This window comes from Lytechinus variegatus, chromosome 15, assembly GCF_018143015.1.
Source record: "Lytechinus variegatus isolate NC3 chromosome 15, Lvar_3.0, whole genome shotgun sequence".
NCBI classification, from domain to species: domain Eukaryota; kingdom Metazoa; phylum Echinodermata; class Echinoidea; order Temnopleuroida; family Toxopneustidae; genus Lytechinus; species Lytechinus variegatus.
This window is the reverse complement of record NC_054754.1, coordinates 3,851,817-3,873,725: the sequence shown is the minus strand read 5'-3', so window position 1 is coordinate 3,873,725 and position 21,909 is coordinate 3,851,817. Positions and strand designations below refer to the sequence as shown.

General features: G+C 35.4%; 1 protein-coding gene across 1 annotated transcript in view; it reads left to right on the top strand.

The window, feature by feature from the left end:
- LOC121428840 (aqualysin-1-like) overlaps positions 1–21,909 on the top strand; it is a 64,086-nt gene that overhangs the window by 22,728 nt on the left and 19,449 nt on the right. Inside the window, exons 4-5 of the mRNA XM_041625706.1 lie at positions 5,526–5,641; positions 6,658–6,799. Of these exons, the coding sequence (XP_041481640.1) occupies positions 5,526–5,641; positions 6,658–6,799 (258 nt within the window). The remainder of the gene's footprint in view (positions 1–5,525; positions 5,642–6,657; positions 6,800–21,909) is intronic.

Here is a 21,909-nt window from a genome sequence, read left to right as displayed (position 1 = left end):
CGCCGCCATGGTCATCGTCGCCATCGGAAAAGCGACGTCCATGTCTTGCTTCTGCTATGCAGGCAAGGAAAAAATAGCGGACACGTTAAAGATATCACAATGTGAATATGCCAGCTTCGCCCCAAAATTATCAAACATTTGGCCATATTATTTATCAATCAGCAGCTGTGAATCATGGCAGCCATCTTGGAATTAAAGATGGCTGACGAATCAATCGGACACATTATGTGTGCAACCCTGGGTGCAAAAAATAAGGGATAGATCCCAATTTCTGAAATACAATCACCCATAAAAATCGTTTAATATGGGAAACTGCATTAAAAATGCCGCCATTTTGTTTTTTGCCGATTTGAGGATGAAAACATCAAAATCAAGTTTGGCAAACAGCATTTTTGGATTCAGCACCCCTGAATTACCTTAAAACAATTGATAAATCAGCATTAACACAAAATGCCTAAAGCACTTTTTCTGAGCACATTTTTAAAAATCTGGACCAGACTGAGTAGAATATTCTTTCTTGAAAATAGTCCTGAAAAGGACTGTAAACCAGAAGGAATGTTGAGTGAGAACAGCTTGAGTAGTAGAGCTGATGAGGAGATGCTGGCTTGAGTCGGCGAGTAGAGATGATGAGAAGTAGAGAGACTCGACGTTTCGGACAGGTTGACTGTCCGTCTTCAGAAGTGTCCTAGTCGGGCCATCTTGTGAGGCTTCAGGTTCAGATACATTCCGGGTCTTCGACGATCCAACTCGATGACTACGGTCAACATCTTTGATGTTCAGCTCAACTCCACGTTTCTCATGTGCAACATTAAGAAAATGTTGTCTGTATCTTCTCCACTAGTCTCAGCAATTCCAAAACCCTTACGCAGTTTCTTCTTGAATAATGTTCTGCACTCTGAGATGTGTTTCGAAGGGCAGATATTTGCTCTGATTGCTCAGATAGCTTTTTCTCCAACTCAGAAATCTTCTTTGATTTGGTGTCATGTTCAACAAGCAGAGACATTTCTGTTTCTGTTTGTGGTAACTCCCGTAGGAACTCGGCAGGACAGCATTTTGCTGGTAAACGCCAAGCTGGTATATAACCAATTACCTATGAAACATTTTACGTCTAGGTTAATTAGTCATAATGGCTGATGTAATAGACGACAGATATCACTCTCGGGCCTTTTTTCTATTTCTGGTTTTAATCTTGTCAATAATAATAGACATAGTAAACGTGGAGGTGGTGTTGCTTTGTACATCCCTACCCAAATTCAATACCAGATGCATTGTGACCTTAATTTAATGTCAGATCATATTGAAACTATTTTTGTTGAGATTGTAACCCTGGCCAAAAGAACCATATCATAGGAGTTGTATACAGACCTCCAAATGGAAATTTTCATGACTTTATAAATGAAATCCAGTCAGTACTAGAAAATCCACTTATAGTTGGAAAATCACTTTTTCTATTGGGAGATTATAATTTGAATATGTTACTTTGTAATGATGATCATCGAGTTGATCTTTTTCTAAATATGTTAATTTATTTATTTATTTATTTATTTATTCAAATATATTTATACAGGATGACAAGATCAGTTAAAAACTGTTTTACATCATGGTCCTGACATTAAAAACATAAATACATGTAAATCAATAATATATTATAGATGAGATAAAAATCAGAGTAATATCTAAAAGATTGTGTTTGAAATGATACAATGCAATACAATGTCTTTCTCCTTATTGCCCCTTATCACTAAGCCTACAAGGATAACAAACACTCCCAGCACTTTAATTGACAATATATTCTGTAATGTACAACCATATCCATCATCTGGAATTGTAGTATCTGATTTGTCTGATCACTTTCCTGTGTATTGTACGTTGTCTTTGGGGAAATTGAATTTTGAACCAAGAGGTAGCAGGTTTGTCCGCAAAGGTAGTCCTGAAAATATTGCTAAATTAAGGGAAGCATTAATTGTAACTGATTGGAATGATGTTCTTTCAGATCAAAATGCTGACAGTGCTTTTGATAACTTCTTTAGTAAATTTGTGTTGCTGTATGATGACAATGTCCCAATGGTTGAATATAAAAAGAAAAATTATCATAAAGTTCCTCGTATGCCGTGGATAACTAAATCAATATTAAGGTCTATTACTAAGAAAAACAAGCTTTATTATCAATATAAAAGGAAAAGCTCTGATATTTTGTGCAGAAAATACTCTAATTATAGAAATACTCTTACTTCCGTATTACGTGCGGCTAAGAAGAAATATTATTCTGCTCAATTTCAAATGACGTCTAATAATATTAAAAATACATGGAAAGTTATTAGAAGTGTGTTCCAATCACCATCAAAAACTTCAAATATTAAATGTATAAGTGTGGATGGTCGTTCTGTAGAAGATAGACAGATCATGGTTGAGAAGTTCAATGACTATTTTTGTAATGTTGGTCTGAAACTTCAGGACTCTATCCCTAGATGTCAGAAAAACTTTTTAGACTTTATGCAAGAGCCGAATGCAGATAGCTTATTTTTAATGCCCACTAATGAAGCAGAACTGCTTAAACTTGTGAGATCACTTAAGAGTAAAAAGAGCCCTGGCTTTGATGGCATAAAAAATGAGTTAATTAAGGATATCATACATGGAATTGTAATACTACTTATTCATATTTTTAATTCATCATTCTCATCTGGCCTTGTACCAAAGCAAATGAAAATTGCTAAGGTAGTGCCAGTTTTTAAGAAAGGAGATCCTCAAACAATAAGCAATTATAGACCCATTTCATTATTAACCTCTTTTTCAAAAATAGTAGAAAAACTAGTATATGATAGAACAGTAACATTTTTAAATAAGACTAAAATATTTTCGAAATTCCAGTTTGGCTTTCGTGAAAAGCGCACTACGACACATGCCATCTTACATTTTGTTGATAAAGTAGCTCAAGCGTTAGATAACCACCTTCACACGGTAGCCATCTTTTTGGATTTCTTAAAGGCATTTGATACTGTTGATCATGAAATTCTGATTAATAAATTGTCATATTATGGGGTCCGGGGCATCGCTCTTAATTGGTTCAAGAGCTATTTATCTGGTAGAAGACAATATGTCTCATTAAATGGAATCGACTCGAGTAGTTAAACTATATTTTGTGGAGTCCCCCAGGGATCTCTGCTTGGCCCCCTGCTTTTTATATTATATATAAATGATTTTCATCTGGCATCTGATGTCCTATCATTTATATTTTTTGCAGATGATTCCAGTGTATATTTCGCACGAAAACCCTGAAATTTCATTAGATACAGTTAATAGTGAATTGAAGAAATTTTTTTTTGGATCCAGGCAAATAAGCTGCTTTTGAACCTCCAAAAGACCAACTATATGTTTTTCAGTAATTCTGTAAGAGACTTACCTGGAGGTGTAATTTTTGATGATGTCAATATTGTGAAAGTAAGCTCCAACAAGTTTCTTGGACTACATATTGATGAGAAGCTGAGTTGGGCAACCCATTGTAGTAATATTTGTAAAACTATATCTAAAAATACTGGTGTAATATATAAATTAAGTTCGTTTGTTCCACAAGAAATTTTGCTTATTTTATACTCCACATTAATTTTGCCTTATCTTAATTATGGAGTGTTGGAATGGGGGAAGTCATTAAAATTTTCTCTATTGATTCAAATCAACATTTTTCTGAGGTGGACTTGACCTTTAAGGACTGCTTGCACTTGGCCATGAATACGTTACATATTCCACCAATCAAATAATGCTAGCGCGAATCGCGAACTGAAAATTTTTGACATTTCTACAAAAATAATCGAAAATTTTAATCATTTTTTTGTAATCATGAAGAGGGTAGCTATATAACTAAACAATTGATGCAAGCAAAGCGTGAGCAGAAAAAATCGAGATTTAGACCTAAATACGGGACACTCTACTCATGTTTTATAAATCATGAAAAGGATGAGTAATAGGGGATATTTCTACATTAATAATGCGAGCACAAAGCGCGAGCAGAAAACTTTTGATGCTGTGATCTGAAACTGGATAATGATTGAAATAGAGAACAAGTTGAATATCTGAATAGACATGCGCATGTTTCAGATTTAGACCTAGAATCTCGGGATTCTACCGATCTATCAGCGAGCGCGAAGCGCGAGCTTAAGCTATTTGATATTCCGATCTGAAAAAAGAGTCAATTTCAGCTATATATTTCAAGCACTTTGTAGGAAAATTGTGAGGTGATATTTTTCGCTATTATTTGAGTTTTTGACATCGGACCGGGACATCCTTAGGACAAGTAAGATGGAAATGATGACCTATCTTCCTTTTCCTCTTGCCAAGCGCGAGATGAAACAAAATGGACAATTTAATCATTAAATTAATATCTTATTTAATAATGCATAATGGGGTTGAGAAATCTGATGATATTATGGCCTGAAAACTGGACATTTCAAGCACTTTTGTAATTATGAATATAACGCATCAGTTAAAATATTTTTAACCATTTATGTGAGAGCAAATTGCGAGCCAAAATCTTTGATAAACTGTCATGAAAATCAATATTGAGACATACATAAATCGCCAATCAAAATGCAAGTAGCGGTATTCGCTACGTTTTGACAATCAGACTTGAAAAGGGATATTTCTCAAACTAAATGAAATACACAAAAATAATAGGTACTGAATGAATCGAATTTTGCGAGCGCCCAGTGCAAGTAGAAAATGTCAATATTCAGACCATATAGCTGTCTCTTTTACAGAGCGCTTTTAAAAATCAGTTTGTAAATCACACAAAATAATGAAAGTTCGGTTTTGGAGGTGAAATGTATAATGTATATTGACTTCTAAACTTGATATTTAAGCACCATATTGAAAAATCACCTGACAGGCAATGCGAGCGCGAAGCGCAAGGGAAATTTTTAATATAGTGACATGAAGATTCTTTTTATTTTTCCAAGTCTTCCCCTCATTTCATTCACTCTGAAAAATTTGACAAGCAAAAAAAAAGTTTTCACCCAAAATGTAAGGTCATTAGTCCAAAATACATATATTATTTCAAATGTGAATGATGCATTTTCTCCATCATAAAAGACCAAAAAGTAGGGGGGACATTTGATATTGTGTCCCCCCTACTATTTTTGGTAGGGGGGGGGCACGTCCCCCCTGTCCCCCTGGGATTTCCGCCCATGCCATCAAATGATGCTATATGTTTCCTGGGGACATGCATATACATCGATTAAATAACGCTTCCGTTTAAAAATAACGACGTCCGGCAAAAATACAATAAAAAATTGCAGATTTTTAACAAGAAAACCCGAGCATTTAAAGACGTGAACTTGGCGTGACGAAGAGGATTTAGATCGTCAATATAGACTATAAACCTTATGTATGACGTCCTCGCACCGCCATCTCGGAGGCTGATGCATATATTTCTATGTTATCAGAGGGAGGGCGGGCGCAATGAGACAATGACGTCATGACTTCAGGCATGAAGCTGAAGTTTATGTATTATTATTATTTTATTTTTCATACAGGTTGTGGAGCAGGCGTTAATGTATATGTCGTCGATACAGGAATCTACCCAGACAGTTTGTTCTTTGGAGGTCGAGCCTCTGCTATCTTTGATGCAACCGACGATAGTCCACCAATGGTAAGTTGCACGCAAGCCATATTGTTGGTCGACCTTATGCATTATGACGTCATGGTGTCATTGCGCACTCTTTCAGATGATTTGTCAGAGATACAATATCCATTAAAATTATATAAAATTATGATTAAATAAAATTTGTGGAGCGTTGTGGCCCAGTGGATAAGTCTCCGGACTCTGAAACAGAGGGTCGTGGGTTCGAATCCCAACCATTGCGTAATTTCCTTCAGCAAGAAATTTATCCACAATGTGCTGCACTTAACCCAGGTGAGGTAAATGGGTACCTGGCAGGAATTTATTCCTTGAAACGCAGCGCGCGTAACAGCTGCACTGCTAAAGCCAGGGTAATTATGTTGCATATACTGTAGAGCGCTTAGAGACTTCTGACAAAGTAAGTATTAAGCGCTATATAAGCAAGTATAATTATAATAAAGATTGACGTATTCATACAATCGTCGCCATTTGGATTAACGTCCCGTGGGCTTTCCCTCGCCGAAGCCCTACTTACGAAGGCTGGCGCGTATGCCCCAATGGCAAGTTCGATCTCTTCGCTATATCGCTTTTGAGTTTCTTTGAAAATTTTTACGCGTCTTGACGCCCACCGGAAAAAAAATATGCGATCAGCCATGATGATTGGCTGCTTCCAACATGGAACGCAATGATGAAACGAGAAAAACCAGGAAAAAAATCCACTCCCGTCATTCAAATTATATCTCAGTATATTTTCGTGTTTTGAGTCTAAATCAAGATCTTGATAAACGAATGTATGGAATGAAGAAATGACATCGTCAACATGTCAATGAATAATAATAAAAAAAGGATTGGGCGTCCTTGATATCCTGAAAGATGGAGCCAAGTTGAAGTGATATGAAAATGTTGAGAGTTTGTTTTTCTTTTCATCTTACTGATCGATTTTGCTCTCAACTTCTTCGTGCGATGAATTCTTATAAATACATTAAATTTTTGACGTTATCAAAAATAAAATCGTCACATGAAACTTGACTTTTGTTGTATTTTAGGGGAGAGACTGCAACGGACATGGCACTCATTGCGCTGGTACAGCAGGAGCAAGTATATACGGAGCAGCACCAAATGTAAATATATATGGGATGAAGGTATTAAGCTGCAGTGGAAGTGGTCGATGGAGCTACCTAATATCAGGTACATATCAAGGATTATATGACACCTAGATAGATCATTGTCATTTCATTGGTTGTTTGATATTGATGATAAGCCCATTTTACAATGACGTCATCTTTCGGGCAATTTCGAATCCATTCATTGATAGTCCGGCAGCCCAGGAGGTTTATTCAACCGAAAGCCGGACAAGCAAATGACCCCATAGCTGGATAGCATGGACCCTGAAGTTTACAAAAATGCATTGCTGCCGGGGTTCTATGCGTGGTCTTCCCTCCGAAATGACGTAATATATGACGTCACTACAAAATGGCCCTATTTCACCATTTTTCAGACATTGTACACATAGCATGAAGTCAAGGGAGAATATCTCAGCCAAATCATGCTTGTTTTGTATGAAACTTTCAAACTGTATTGGTCAAGTAGTGCACAAGAGATATGGAAAATTTCACGAACATAAATTATTGTTTACATATGCAAATTACGTAATGAAATTTGCATATCATTAGTTTTGGAGATTTCTCGCATAAAAAATTGTCGAAAATCGATTCAGAAATTTATTTTCTTTTTTATTGTACTTTATTTGATATATTTCCTCTCAAGCATAATATCATTCTCTTCATCTATATCTATACTTTAAGAAAATATATAACAGTAATTGAAAATGACATTATAGACTGTGATTTCAGCCCCCTTTTCAAAATGGTGCGCACATAGAACTCGTGCGTTTTTGGCCCATTTTCACCATATAGCTTAGGTGTGCGAACGATATGCCTACTTTATTGATGTTTCCTGCATTTTGCATGATATCAAATCTTCCAAACAACATATTTTCATCTTCATTATGACTCTGCTGATAAATCAATGATTTAAGCAAAAATTGATTGCCCACTGGGCAGTCTATAGGCTACGTTTTCAGCCTAGTTTCCAACAACGAACCTATACCATGTATGCCTGCATCGTTGTAGTCGAGTCGGATAAGAGGTTCCTGTGTACCATCAAAATATTTTTCACTCAACGTTCAGGTATTTGCCTAAAGTGTCTAGTTAATGAATCTTGATGTTCCCTTCCCAAAATCGTGTCCAACGGGGTTCAAAATCGATATCTTTGGCGGCCCTCTTGGACATTTTTAAAATGAAAATCAATTATTTTCATATTTCATTGAACAGAGTCTGACAATTGGACAATCTTAATCAATACGCATTTCAATATGATTGGGATAGTAAAAATCGATTGAATTCGTTCTCAGATAATATATTTTGAAATAAAATTTATCCCGAAATGGGCATGATTTTGGTAAAAAATTTGCATGTGCATTGATATCTATCTGTTCAATCATTAACATCAACCACTATTTCAAAATATCAGCATTCGACACGAAAGGGGATATAATATACCGATAATACTGAAACCCTTCATGGCAGTGTGTCTTAATTTGCTTAGTTAAAGGGCAAATACCATTATTACTCGATATTGCGATAAAATGACACCAAAAAGCAACCTCTGTAACAGTATATTTTTCTCTATTAGCTACATTATAAAGAAATGAGGGCGCAGCTAAGCCTACCCCCCCCCCTTCTTTAGGGGACCGCTGGAATCCCCCCCCCATCCTTTTTTCGTATTTTGCCAATTTCTTGGAAAATTCGACATTCTTGGAGTCTCATCGAAGTGAAAAGACGTTTCTGCTTTGCAGTAAAGTCACTTTTATTGTTGTTTAACCACTTGGGGATAAAAGAGTAGGGTTTTCTTTATCTGATACATATAAAGAAGTGCTGGTACAGCAAAGACTTCCCCCTCTGAGAACTGCGGAAGTTACCCGATAATTATACGTGTTTTGCCCATTAATGGGAAAATATGCTATTTTCGAGCCCCCATTGGGGCAAAAAGTGCTTTTGCTATTTAGTAAAGCCACGTTTATTATTTTTTGAACTATATTGAGACGAAAGGGTAGAGTTTCCTCTATCTGCTACATATAAAGAGGTGTTGGCATATTGGAACATACCCCCTTAGTGGGTCGCCGAAATCACCTCCGCTTTTTTCATATTTTACCTATTTATGGGAAAATATGCTATTTTCGAGCCCCCCATTGAGGCAAAAGTGTTTCTGTTATGTAGTAAGGCCACATTTATTATTTTCAAACTATATGGAGACAAAAGAGTAGAATTTCCTCTATCGGCTACATAGAAAGAAGTGATGGTACAGCAAAGCCTACCCCCTCTGGGAACTGCCGAAATTACCCGCCCCTTTTACGTAATTTCCGAATTCATGGGAAAATATGCTACATGGAGACAAAAGAGTAGAGCTTCCTCTATCTGCTACATAAAAAGAGGTGTTGTCATATTGGAACATACCCCCCTTAGGGGGCGCCGAAATCACCTACCCTTTTTCCATATTTTATCTATTTATAGGAAAATATGCTATTTTCGAGCCCCTATTGATGCAAAAGGTGTTTCTGCTATGTAGTAAAAACACTTTTCTTGCTTTTAAACTATACGGAGACGAAAGAGTAGAGTTTCTTCTATCTGCTACATATAAAGAGGTGTTGGCATATTGGAACATATCCCCTTAGGGGGCGCTGAAATCATCTACCCTTTTTTCATATTTTACCTATTTATAGGAAAATATGCTATTTTCGAGCCCCTATTGATGCAAACGGGCGATTCCACACTAGAACTTCAAAAATATCATAAATTTCAACATGCTTTCAATAAGTCATAAGTAGTGTAATATTTTACTATGATACCTAAATTTTATGAAAATTATGAGTTTTAACCAAAAGTGAAGACAGATATAGTTTTTTTGGGGGGAGAACAATGGAATTTTAAATTTTCAATAATTTTGCTCATTGAATAGTCAAGTACAAATTCCACCTGAAACAATTATTTGCAAAGCAAGAGAAGATTGAAAATATTGCAGGTCAATAGAATAATATATCATTGATGGTTCCAAATAATATCTACAACATTTTCATGATCCATAATAGGGGCAACCCGGATTTTCCGAACCTATTTTTGGCAATGTCCCGTACGACACATGACAATGCAAAAGTTTTTCCTACAATTTTATTTTTGATGATGCAATTTCATAAAATGAGTTTCTCTTTGTTTGACCCATGGGTGATCGATTTATCCCATAAGGATCTAATTACTGCCCTTCATTTTTCAATTATTGTCCTATTAAAAAATGTCCCGTACGACACACGCTGTGTCGTACGGGACATGTCCCGTACGACACACAATATAATAATGCATCTAATTGCAGGATTTGGATTCAGAAACCATAAATAGTAGGCATATTTAAATTCATTTAATTGATTTAACATAAAGTGAACTGAAAAAGTACTTTGTTTATCTCCATAGAACATGAAATAGGTGATTCTAAACATTTTAATTGATTTCATGTAGGCTTATTCTTTTGTGAATCCCTTCAGCTAAACTGGTGATTTTCACTGATCAGAGCAGGTTAATTTCTTTTCATTGAGCATGAAAAGTAAACTTTTATATTTCAACCTAGCCTCGAAGATGACTTCCTCTTGCATGCTAATGTGGAATTATTATAAGATGTAAAAAAAATCATATCAATCATCACGATCATCTATTTGGACTTCCCTTGATGATCACTATTTTTTATATACAATATTGAAACTCCTTACGTTTTTCAAGTTGTAAAAAAATTTTTGAAAATAAGACAAACCATATGGTTTCATGAAATGCAGATGGGTTTGAAAAAGTAGAACCGCATTTCTTTAGACAAAAAGAATTGTGACCAAAAAAGGGAAAAAAGTGACAGTTGTGACATATATCATGTAAATATACATTTTATATAAAAAATCATAACATCATGATCATTTTAGCCCCATAATTTACACAAAGTTTCATTCATTTATTGTTTAAATAGTGTTTGGAAATCATCAATTAGTTCCCTAAAATATAACTTCACACAAAACCTGAAGTTTTCCAGCTCGTAAAAATGCTGTGAACACTTGTACATTTCCCATCATGAAATAAATTATAACATATTACTCCCGATTGTATATATTGAGGTTACTTAATTGAATTGTCCTGAATGACTGCTTATTAAAAGATTATTCATAAATAAGCAAGAATTTAGGTGCAATGCTCCTTCTGATTGATAAAAAGTTCATGTTTATTTATTCAGGCTGCCCAATACAACACGCAGTGCCTGTACAACACAGAAGTGTCCCGTACGACACACAAGTGTCCCACGACACACAAGTGTCCCGTACGACACACAATTGTCCCGTACGACACATTATTTTGTTTATGATTATTGACAGAAATATTCACCTAATAGCGGTTTCTAACCTAATGAATGTCTTAGTTTGATGGGATTATCATTATCATCAGCCAAATAATGTGATTGAAGAAGTCAAAGTGACATAAAGTAAGAAAGTTTGGCTTCAATTTAGAGATGTCCCGTACGACACATTTTGAATGTCCCGTACGCCACAATGTTCTCGAAAATTATAATTTGCTTTATTTATTCATGATAGTTTATTATGCTTTCTTTTGTAAATGTGTTTGTTCTTGGGTAATTGAGTGTCAATTTGAGTTCAGATTCTATGAAATTTATCTGCCCAACTCACAGACTTTTGGGTACAAACTTGAGGTTTCTAAAAAAGCCACTTTTTCTGCGTCCGTACGACACATTACTATTTTTAATCTGTATTATACAGGATGTGAATTCAAGTCATGTTAAGTCTTGGTTGTTCTTACACTCTGGTAGTAGTTGATGACCACCTATAGTTACTGGAATATTTTTTGTTTTTTCTTGTCAAAAACTGTCAAATGTTCTCTAAATGTCCCGTACGACACGTATGGAATCACCCAAAAGGTGTTTCTGCTATGTAGCAAAAACACTTTTCTTGCTTTTAAACTATATGGAGACGAAAGAGTAGAGTTTCTTCTATCTGCTACATATAAAGAGGTGTTGGCATATTGGAACATATTCCCCTTAGGGGGTCGCCGAAATCACCTCCCCTTTTTTCATATTTTACCTATTTATGGGAAAATATGCTATTTTCGAGCCCCCCCCCCCCCATTGAGGCAAAAGTGTTTCTGCTATGTAGTAAGGCCACCTTTATTATTTTCAAACTATATGGAGGCAAAAGAGTAGACTTTCTTCTATCGGCTACATGAAAAGAAGTGCTGGTACAGTAAAGCCTACCCCCTCTGGGAACTGCCGAAGTTACCCGCCCCTTTTACGTAATTCGCAAATTCATGGGAAAATATGCTATTTTCGAGCCCCCATGGAGGCAAAATGTGCTTTTTCTATGTAGTAAAACCACTTTTATTGCTTTTAAACTATATGGAGACAAAAGAGTAGAACTTCCTCTGTCTGCTACATATAAAGAGGTGTTGGAATATTGGAATATACCCCCCTTAAGGGGTCGCCGAAATCACCTACTCTATTTCATATTTTACCTATTTATGGGAAAATATGCTATTTTCGAGCCCCCATTGAGGCAAAAAGTGTTTCTGCTATGTAGTAAAACCACTCTTATTGCTTGTAAACTATATGGAGACAAAAGAGTAGAACTTCCTCTGTCTGCTACATATAAAGAGGTGTTGGCATATTGGAACATACCCCCTTAGGGGGTCGCCGAAATCACCTCCGCTTTTTTCATATTTTACCTATTTATGGGAAAATATGCTATTTTCGAGCCCCCCATTGAGGCAAAAGTGTTTCTGTTATGTAGTAAGGCCACCTTTATTATTTTCAAACTATATGGAGACGAAAGAGTAGAGTTTCCTCTATCGGCTACATATAAAGAAGTGCTGGTACAGTAAAGCCTATCCCCTCTGGAACCTGCTGAAATTACCCGCCCCTTTTACGTAATTTGCGAATTCATGGGAAAATATGCTATTTTCGAGCCCCCATGGAGGCAAAAGGTGTTTTTGCTATGTAGTAAAACCACTCTTATTGCTTTAAAACTATATAGCGACGAAAGAGTAGAGTTTCTTCTATCTGCTACATATAAAGAGGTGTTGGCATATTGGAACATACCACCCTTAGGGGGTCACCAAAATCACCTTCCCTATTTCATATTTTAACTATTTATGGGAAAATATGCTATTTTCGAGCCCCCATTGAGACAAAAAGTGTTTCTGCTATCTAGTGAAGCCAGTTTCATTCTTTTGAAACTACGTGAAATTAAAGGAGTAGACTTTCTTCAATCTGCTGCTAATAAGTGGTTGCACAGCAAATTCGATCCCCTTCGGGGGTTCCGAAAGTCACCCACCCCTTTTCCATTTTTTTTCCAATATGGGGAATATCTGCCAATCTTGGAGCCTCTGAAGAAGGTAGCAGTCGATGTGCCAGCACTTTTTTACATGTAGCTGACAGAAGAAAATACCTCTTCTTTTATTTCCAAGTGGTTTCCAAAATCAAAGCTAGCTTTACTATATAGCAGAAATACCCTTTTGTCTGAATGGGGGCTCAAGCACTGCATTTTTTTTTACAATTATTGTAATGAAAATAGACATAAAAGTTGGAAAAGTTCGGCAGCCCATGAAGGGGGAAGGCTTCAGTGTGCTACCACATCTTTATATGTAACTGATAAAGAAGATCCTACTTTGTCATCTTTATGTGGTTACAAAACAAAAACAAGGGCTTTACCGCAAGGCAGAAACATTGTTTGCCTCAATGGTTGTCAAAAATGACAAATTTTCCGAGAAATTGGCAAGATACGAAAAAAAGATTGGGTGACTTTGGCAGCCCCCTGACATGCCTGAAGGGTAGGCTTTACTATGCCCCAACTTCTTTATATGTAGCTGATAGAGAATAGCCTACTCTTTTGTCTCTAAGTGATTTAAAGGAAAAATTACATACTCAAAACAAAATGTTACCACATTGGGGGCTCCGAAAAGCTCGATATCATAGTCAAGCTATGGATAATGGTGTGGTACTATATGTAACATTTTACTGGTTCTTGTGGGACTATGCTTTAAGGTGCCCGAGAGTAATTGCATGCAAAATGAAAATGCAGAGCAATGCCTCGAACTTCTATCTTTTTCAAAAGATTTAATCATCATAAAAATTGCTTTGTGTAGAAAACGCCCTTTACCCTCATACACATGATACAAGTAATACATACCTTTCTATCGATCGCTATAAAAGCACATTACATGCATTTCTGCATGTTAGGCACATCAACAAAGGCGATCGGATGCAAGATGTCAATGCACATGAACATTTTGGTTCAAAATTTTTGATGAATTCTTTTTTTCCAAAATATATTAACCGGACTATATTCAGAAAACAATTTTAACCGATTTCTACTATCCAAATCATAGTGAAATGCGTATTGATTGAAGATTGTCCCATTGTCAGACTTTGTGCAATAGAATATGAAAATAATTGATTTTCATTTTTAAAAAAAGTCCAAGAGGGCCGCCAAAGATATCAATTTTGAACCCCGTTGGACACGATTTTGGGAAGGGAACATCAAGATTCATTAACTAGACACTTAAGGCAAATACCAAAACGTTGAGTGAAAATATTTTGATGGTACACAGGAACCCCTTATCCGACTCGACTACAACGATGCAGGCATACATGGTATAGGTTCGTTGTTGAACACTAGGCTGAAAACGTAGCCTATAGACTGCCAAGTGGGCAATAAATCTTTGCTGAAATCATTGATTTATCAGCAGAGACATAATAAAGAGGAAAATATGTTGTTTGGAAGATTTAATATCATGCAAAATGCAGGAAACATCAATAAAGTAGGCATATCATTCGCACACATCAGCTATATGGTAAAAATGGGCCAAAAACGCACGATTTCTATGTGCGCATCATATTGAAAAGGGGGCTGAAATCACAGTCTATAATGTCATTTTTTCAATTACTGTTATATATTTTCTTAAAGTAGAGATATAGATAAAGAGAATGATATTATGCTTGAGAGGAAATATATCAAATAAAGTACAATAAAAAAGAAAATAAATTTCTGAATCGATTTTCGACAATTTTTTATGCGAGAAATCTCCAAAACTAATGATATGCAAATTTCATTACGTAATTTGCATATGTAAACAATAATTTCTGTTCGTGAAATTTTCCATATCTCTTGTGCACTACTTGAACAATACAATTTGAAAGTTTCATACAAAACAAGCATGATTTGGCTGAGATATTCTCCCTTGACTTCATGCTATGTGTACAATGTCTGAAAAATGGTGAAATAGGGCCATTTTGTAGTGACGTCATATATTACGTCATTTCGGAAAGAAGACCACGCATAGAACCCGGCAGCAATGCATTTTTGTAAACTTCAGGGTCCATGCTATCCAGCTATGGGGTCATTTGCTTGTCCGGCTTTCGGTTGAATAAACCTCCTGGGTTGCCGGACTATGATCGTGTAAATTTTGATCCTTCCGATTTTGTCCTTAAGAGGCTCGCTGAAGTACCGGCAGTCATGAATGCATTTTTGCGTCTAATTTGTAAAATTCAAATGACAAGGATATAAATATTTTTATGTGAAAAAAATGCACAGAATACTTGATTCGCTAAAAGATGACATGACTCACAGCACTCATGAACATAAATTATCTGTATATTGATCACCATCAAACGATAACTGATTTTTATGAAAGTTATATGGAGTTCCCACTACATTTCACTCCTCAGAGCTGACCATCAATGCATATGCATGCAGGCAACCGCACCCTACCTTAACATCGACCGGACCGGGGCACCGGCGCGGTCAATGTCTGCCATGGCGCTTGTATACTCAAGAGGCGGTGCTAGTTGAGTAGGCGCATATGGTGCAGCGAAATTCACATGAAGACGTACCAACCTACGTATACTTGATATCATATTGATGTGCAGTCTTAAAGCCGTTGTCACCACCATGTAAAATTTTATGAAAAATACAGGAAAAAATATTTTATATTTTTAAGCATGATATCTGATGTAAAAGTTTTTCAAGCAAAAATAATGATAAAGAGGAAATGAAAATAAATCAACTCTACAATCTACTAAAAAAGTGCTCTGAGAGGATTTCGGTGGTCACAAAATGGGTGATTTCAAGTACGGTGTTGAAATCTGGGGAGCGTTTCATGAAAGGACTTGTTGGACAATCATATCATCCTTTATCTTTTCCCAACAACTTCGCCGGTTAAAAATAATCAGCAGTGCGCTGCCTGCATATAACTGGCGCCAATCAAGAATAATCAGCGCCACCTTAATCTAAATCGGCGCCGGACAAGAATAATCAGCGCCATTTGGTTATAAATCGCCGCCAGTCAAAAAAATCAGCACTGCCAGAGTCTCAACCGGCGCCGATCAAGGATAATAATGAATTAAACTATAATGTTTGGTATCAAATTAAAGTTTATACAGTGCGTATCAAAAAAGTGTACACTTTGAAAAAGCTCTGGGAATTAAAAAATATACAACATGTGAGTAATTTTTTTCACATAATTATAATCTTGGGTTAGGGTCTCATCTATCACATTAAAGTGAAATTTTTGACAGAATGTTACACTTGAGTGAGCACTGTCCATTTTTGTAAAGCTCGCAGAATCTGTTTGCGCAGAAATGCCCGTTTTCACGCAGTGTCAAGAGGAAAGGGCGAAATCAAACTTACCCTGCGATACATTTTTCCTGCATTTCCCTTGCACTTTTAGTCAATTACGATAAAACAGATACATTCAAGCATTTTTAAACAAATTTTGCCACCCAAATTGAAATTTCAACACTTAGTAAGCACAACTTTTACCCTTTCGGTGCCAGCTGGATCTGAGGACATAACTAAATCTGAACAAAAGTTTACATCAGACATCTCCAGCACTTTTTCACTAAGTTTTTACTATTTAAAGTGGGTTGACATTTAATTTTTCATATAATACTTGTTTCTCCACACTTTTCCCAAGCTTGACAATGATTAACAAAATAAAAATCAAGCCTTATTCATTTTATGTAAATCACAGCTCAGTGTAAATAAAATATCGTCTTGATGGCCTTGGTGTGTGGGGGAGTGGGGCGGGGCGCAATGCACTTTTCGAAGTGTATTGGGAAAGGAAACAAGTTAAAAGAGGTCAAAGATATCTTCAAACCAATTTTGATTGCTAAATTATACGTGTTCTTCATGATAAAGGTTTGCTTTTATTCGCATAGCTATTTAAAAGTTCTGCGCAAATCATTTTTCACTAACTTTTCAAAAATAAGTGGTGCTCACTCAAGCAGAAATATTTTTCAATAGTTATATCGTCATTTGCTTAAATGGATCTGTACCAATGATAAAATGTGGAAAATTTTTCAGGATTTTACAAATGTATAATTTTACAGGATTTCTTCAAAGTGTAAACTTTTTTTGATACGCACTGTATTGTAGAGCGGATTAGTCGAAAAATTTTAAATTTTGACGATAGCATGAAACGTTTACAAGTATTAGTATATGCCGTTAGACTTGTTTTAAAGGTGGGAGGTAAATTTATAAATGATATCCTATTAAAAATAGAAGACTTTCAAAAATGGGGACTAGATAGACTGTTGTTACTTTAAAATTGACAGAGTTCATCTTATATCCGCCTGTGAAATGTGATTTTGGTGTCTAAACTATGGTTTCAAGGGTCAATTAATACATTAGGACATAGTTTCGGGGAATATGATTTTGGTGTCTAAATCGTGGATACATTAGAACAAGTTACAAGGACAGTCAGTGGTATGGTATTTAAAGAAACCAAATAATATACCTTGGGGGTATGATTTTGGTGTCTACAATAGAGTTTAAAGGGTCAATTAATACATTGGACAGTCAGGTGTCAAGTATGTTAAAAAATCCAAGAATGCTTTAAAAAATGGGTTTTAATTCTACTTAAAAGTGGACATAGTACATTACAGTGATTGGTTAACATTGGTTTGACTTTTAAAAATTCTGAGCTAGAAGTTCACACTTGTCACCTGTTTCTGTGATATGTTACAAAAAATGAAGCTCTGAAAAAATTGCGTTCGAAAATCATTATTTAGTGCTTCAAAAATTGAAATATAAAGTGACCGGAAACACCATCTTAATTTCATCCCGTACAGTTATGTGTACTATTTAGGCGTCTATAAGACGCCTATTTACAAAATCGGGGTTTGCCTTGTAGTTTTAGCTTTTCATTCTCAATAGTGGTTGTTTTCAGGGTTTATTAGTTCTAATACATGCACTTGTACACATGTTTCATCTTGGTTTGAGAATTTTTTAAATCGGCTGCTCACAAAGTTAAACAATACCTTTAAAAATCCACCTGGGGGATATTATTTTGGTGTCCACACTCGGGTTTTAGGGATCAAAATTTACTTTGGGACTGATTACAATGATGTATAGTTGTCCATTTTGGCTGAAAATTCAAGATGGCTTCCGAAGATGGGTTCTAAAATTACGAATGTTATTAAAGTGAATATAATTCATACAATATCCACTGGTGGGATATGATGAGATATCACATTGTTGGTAACAGCACCCATTTTAATGTAATTTTAAAATCTACCTTGGATTTTTTTAACAGAATGGAAAATTAACCATCCTTGTTACTTGTCCTAAGCGTTTATTGGACCCTTCATACCACAGCGCAGACACCAAAATTGTTTCTCATAGGTGGATGTTATATGAGCTCTGATCACTTTTGAGTGATCATTTTACATGCCATTTTGAAAACTTTTGTGGATTTTTTAGGCAAAATGGACAACTGGATATCACTGTTACCAGTCTAAAGTATTTTTAAACCTTGAAAACAATGTATGAACACTGAAATCTTTTTTAATTGGGGAATGTTAAATGAACTGTCAGTTTTTAAGTAATATTAGTCACTTTATACTCCATTTTGGAAGCCATCTTGGACTTTTGTACGTACTTGACGGCTAAATGTCCTTGTTACTTTTCCTTATGTATTATTTGACCACTGAACCCATGGTCTACACACAAAATTCATATATTCCAGGCGGATATGAATTGAGCTATGTCCATTTTATATATCGACATTCATTTCAAACTCCATTTTTGGAAGCCATCTTAGATTTTTTTGACACATCAGACCACTGGCTGTCCTTTTAACTTGTTCCAATATACTACTTCACCCTTTTAAAACCACTGAATAGAAACCAAATTAAAACCACTGAAATTAGATGTTATCTGGTTGACATGGCAATGGCTTAGTATATTATTGGCATATTAACAACAATTATATCCATCCATTTTTGCACCCTAAAATTACGGGAAATTTATGGAAAAAACTGTTTTCCATCAAATTTGGTAATTTTCTTGGGGGAAAAAGGTGATGACATGGCAACGGGCCATATGTAACATTTTTATTTATTGATCATTAAATTCAAGTATTACCAAGGCAACCTCATTTTTTTCTCATTTTAATTAACATTATGCCAAACACTGATTTTTTTTTCTTCAAAATTCAGTGTTATTGCATATTCCACCTGTCCATTACCATGCCGACCATGTTCTTTTTTCAAACTAGATGTTATTTGGTTGCCATGGGAATTGCTTCAGATGTTATTTGTATATTGACAGCAAGCATATCCATTTTCAGCACCCTAAAATTAGTGGAATTGAAAGAAAAAGCAGATTTTACAAAAAAAATAAATCAAAACTGATACTTTTCTTGGGTAAATGAGACGTTGCTATGGCAACAGGCCATTTATATTTATCGATATTTGTCATTGAAATCAAGTATTACCAAGGCAAAATCAATATTTATCATTCTAATTAGTTCATGCAGAACACTCACTTTAACCCCCCCCCCTCCTAATTAAATGGGTAGGTCAAACCTTATGCATGGAGATTAAGTAATTTTTTATTGCATTTCCATCTGTCCAAAATCTTGCCATTCACCGTTACTTTTTGTTAATTAGATGTTATTTGGTTGCCATGGTAATGGCTTAAGAAGTCATATTTATATATTTAGCCACAAACATATCGTTTATCACAGTAAAATTAGGGGAAATGGAATAATGAGCATATTCTACATTTTTATCAATACTTTTACTTTTCTGGAGGGAAATAAGCTGTTGCCATGACAACGGGCCCATCCTAACATTGATGATCCTTTTAAAGAACTCATGCAGAACACTTACTGTATTTTTTTTTCTTTTTCAAATGAGTGGGTCAAAACTTAAACATGTAGATTAAGTCAGTTCCAATTGTATTTTCCACTTTGTCCATTGTCTTGTCAACCATGTTATTTCCGCAAATAAGATGTTATTTGGTTGCCATGACAATGGCTTAAGGACGTTCCACAGTTAAAATGAAGTCCATGTCATTTTCACCAAATTTTGCATAGAGTTACTTTGGTATCTATGCATTATGAAAATGCAAAAAAAATAATATCTTCAAAGTCGCCGTATTTGAATGATATGCAATCTTGCGCAATCAAGAGAATATTATTATGCCTCTCTTAGACCTCACGAATTCACCAAATGAGTTGAAATCATCTTTACTCATTGGATACCGCATCAAACTTCATCAAATTTTCAAGATATATTACAAAGTTTATGCTAAAATAAGAGAAAGTCTTTAAATTGGTAAAACTATATCTATTTGGAGTCAGCATCGCCCTCATTTGGCAAGAATAAAATTGTGCAAAAACTCGGAAAAAAAACAAATCTTCAAAGACCTAAATCTACTCACATTTTTAAAAAAAAGTATTTGATGAACTGCACTTTTTTCCAAATCCATGTGATTTTCATCAAATTCTGCTAAATAGTAAAAGAATGCATGTCGAAGGTGTAGGGAAGTTAAAAATATGGGGTCCATGTGCTCGTTTTTTAACTAGTGTCCAAAGTGATGCGAGTTGGCATGAAAATCGCCCAAAATGCGCCCCAAACATGCAAAAGTCTAATAATGCCGTCTAAAATGCGAATTGTTCCGTAGTTTTGCCCCCAAACATTCAAAATCCATGTCATTTACATCATATTTTCCAGATTTGTAGAGGAATATATTCTAAAGACATTGAAATATTAAAAATATGGGGTCCACGTGCTCGTTTGAAGACTATTAGTGTCCCAAGTGTAGCAAATCGCCTAAATAGCGCCGAAAACATCATGCAAAAGTCTCTCAATACCCTCTAAAATGCATATAGTTCCACATTTCGCTCCCAAACATTCAAAATCCATGTCATTTTCATCATACTCTCTAGATTTGTAGAGGAGAATATTATAAAGACATTAACATATCAAAAATATGGGGTCCATGTGCTCGTTTCTAAACTCTCAGTGTCCAAAGTGTTGCGAGTTGGCTTCAAAATATTGAAATCCACCTAAAGTGCGCCAAAAACAAGCAAAAAGTATACCGTCTAAAATGGAAATGGTTTCATATTTTGCTCCCAAACATTAAAAATCCATGCCATTTTCATCATACTCTCTAAATTTGCAAAGAAATATATTTTGATGACGTTAAAATATTAAATATATGAGGTCCATGCGCTCGTTTTCAGATTATCAGTGTCCAAAGTATTGCAAGTCGGCTTGAAACAGCCCAAAATGCGCCGAAAACGAGCAAAAGTCTGATAATACCGTCGAAAATGCGAATGGTTCCGAAGTCTTGCTCTTAAGCATTGAAAATCCATGTCATTTTTTGTCAAACTTTGCACATAGATACATAAGCACCTGAATATTCCAAATATACAAAAATTAACATGGGTCCATTTGCTTGCTTTTTGCTATATGGAGTTTCATATTTCACATGAAAGGATGTTCTTAAGAATTGCGCATTGAAAAGAATTTGGCTATTTTAGACCTCACGAGATCACAACAATTAATTTAAAGCTCTATTACTCAGTCAAAATCCATGCAAAGTTCATCAAATTTTATAACATAATTAATAATTGCATCCTTAATATGGATAATGTATTTATATTGCTTTTAATTATTTGCTCTTCAGTCTAACAGCACTCTCAGTTCTTAGAAATTGCGCCAAAAGAAATGAAATTTCAATAACAAACTTAAGAAGTGCAAGAAATGCTGCAGTTTATTTGAAACCCATGTCAATTTTTCCAAAGTTGTAGAGGAAGTTATACCTAAGAGATGCAAACATTAAAAATATATGGGTCTAAGCGTTATTTTTTTTCAAACTATCAGCACTTTTATTAGAGCAAATGTGCTTTGTAAAT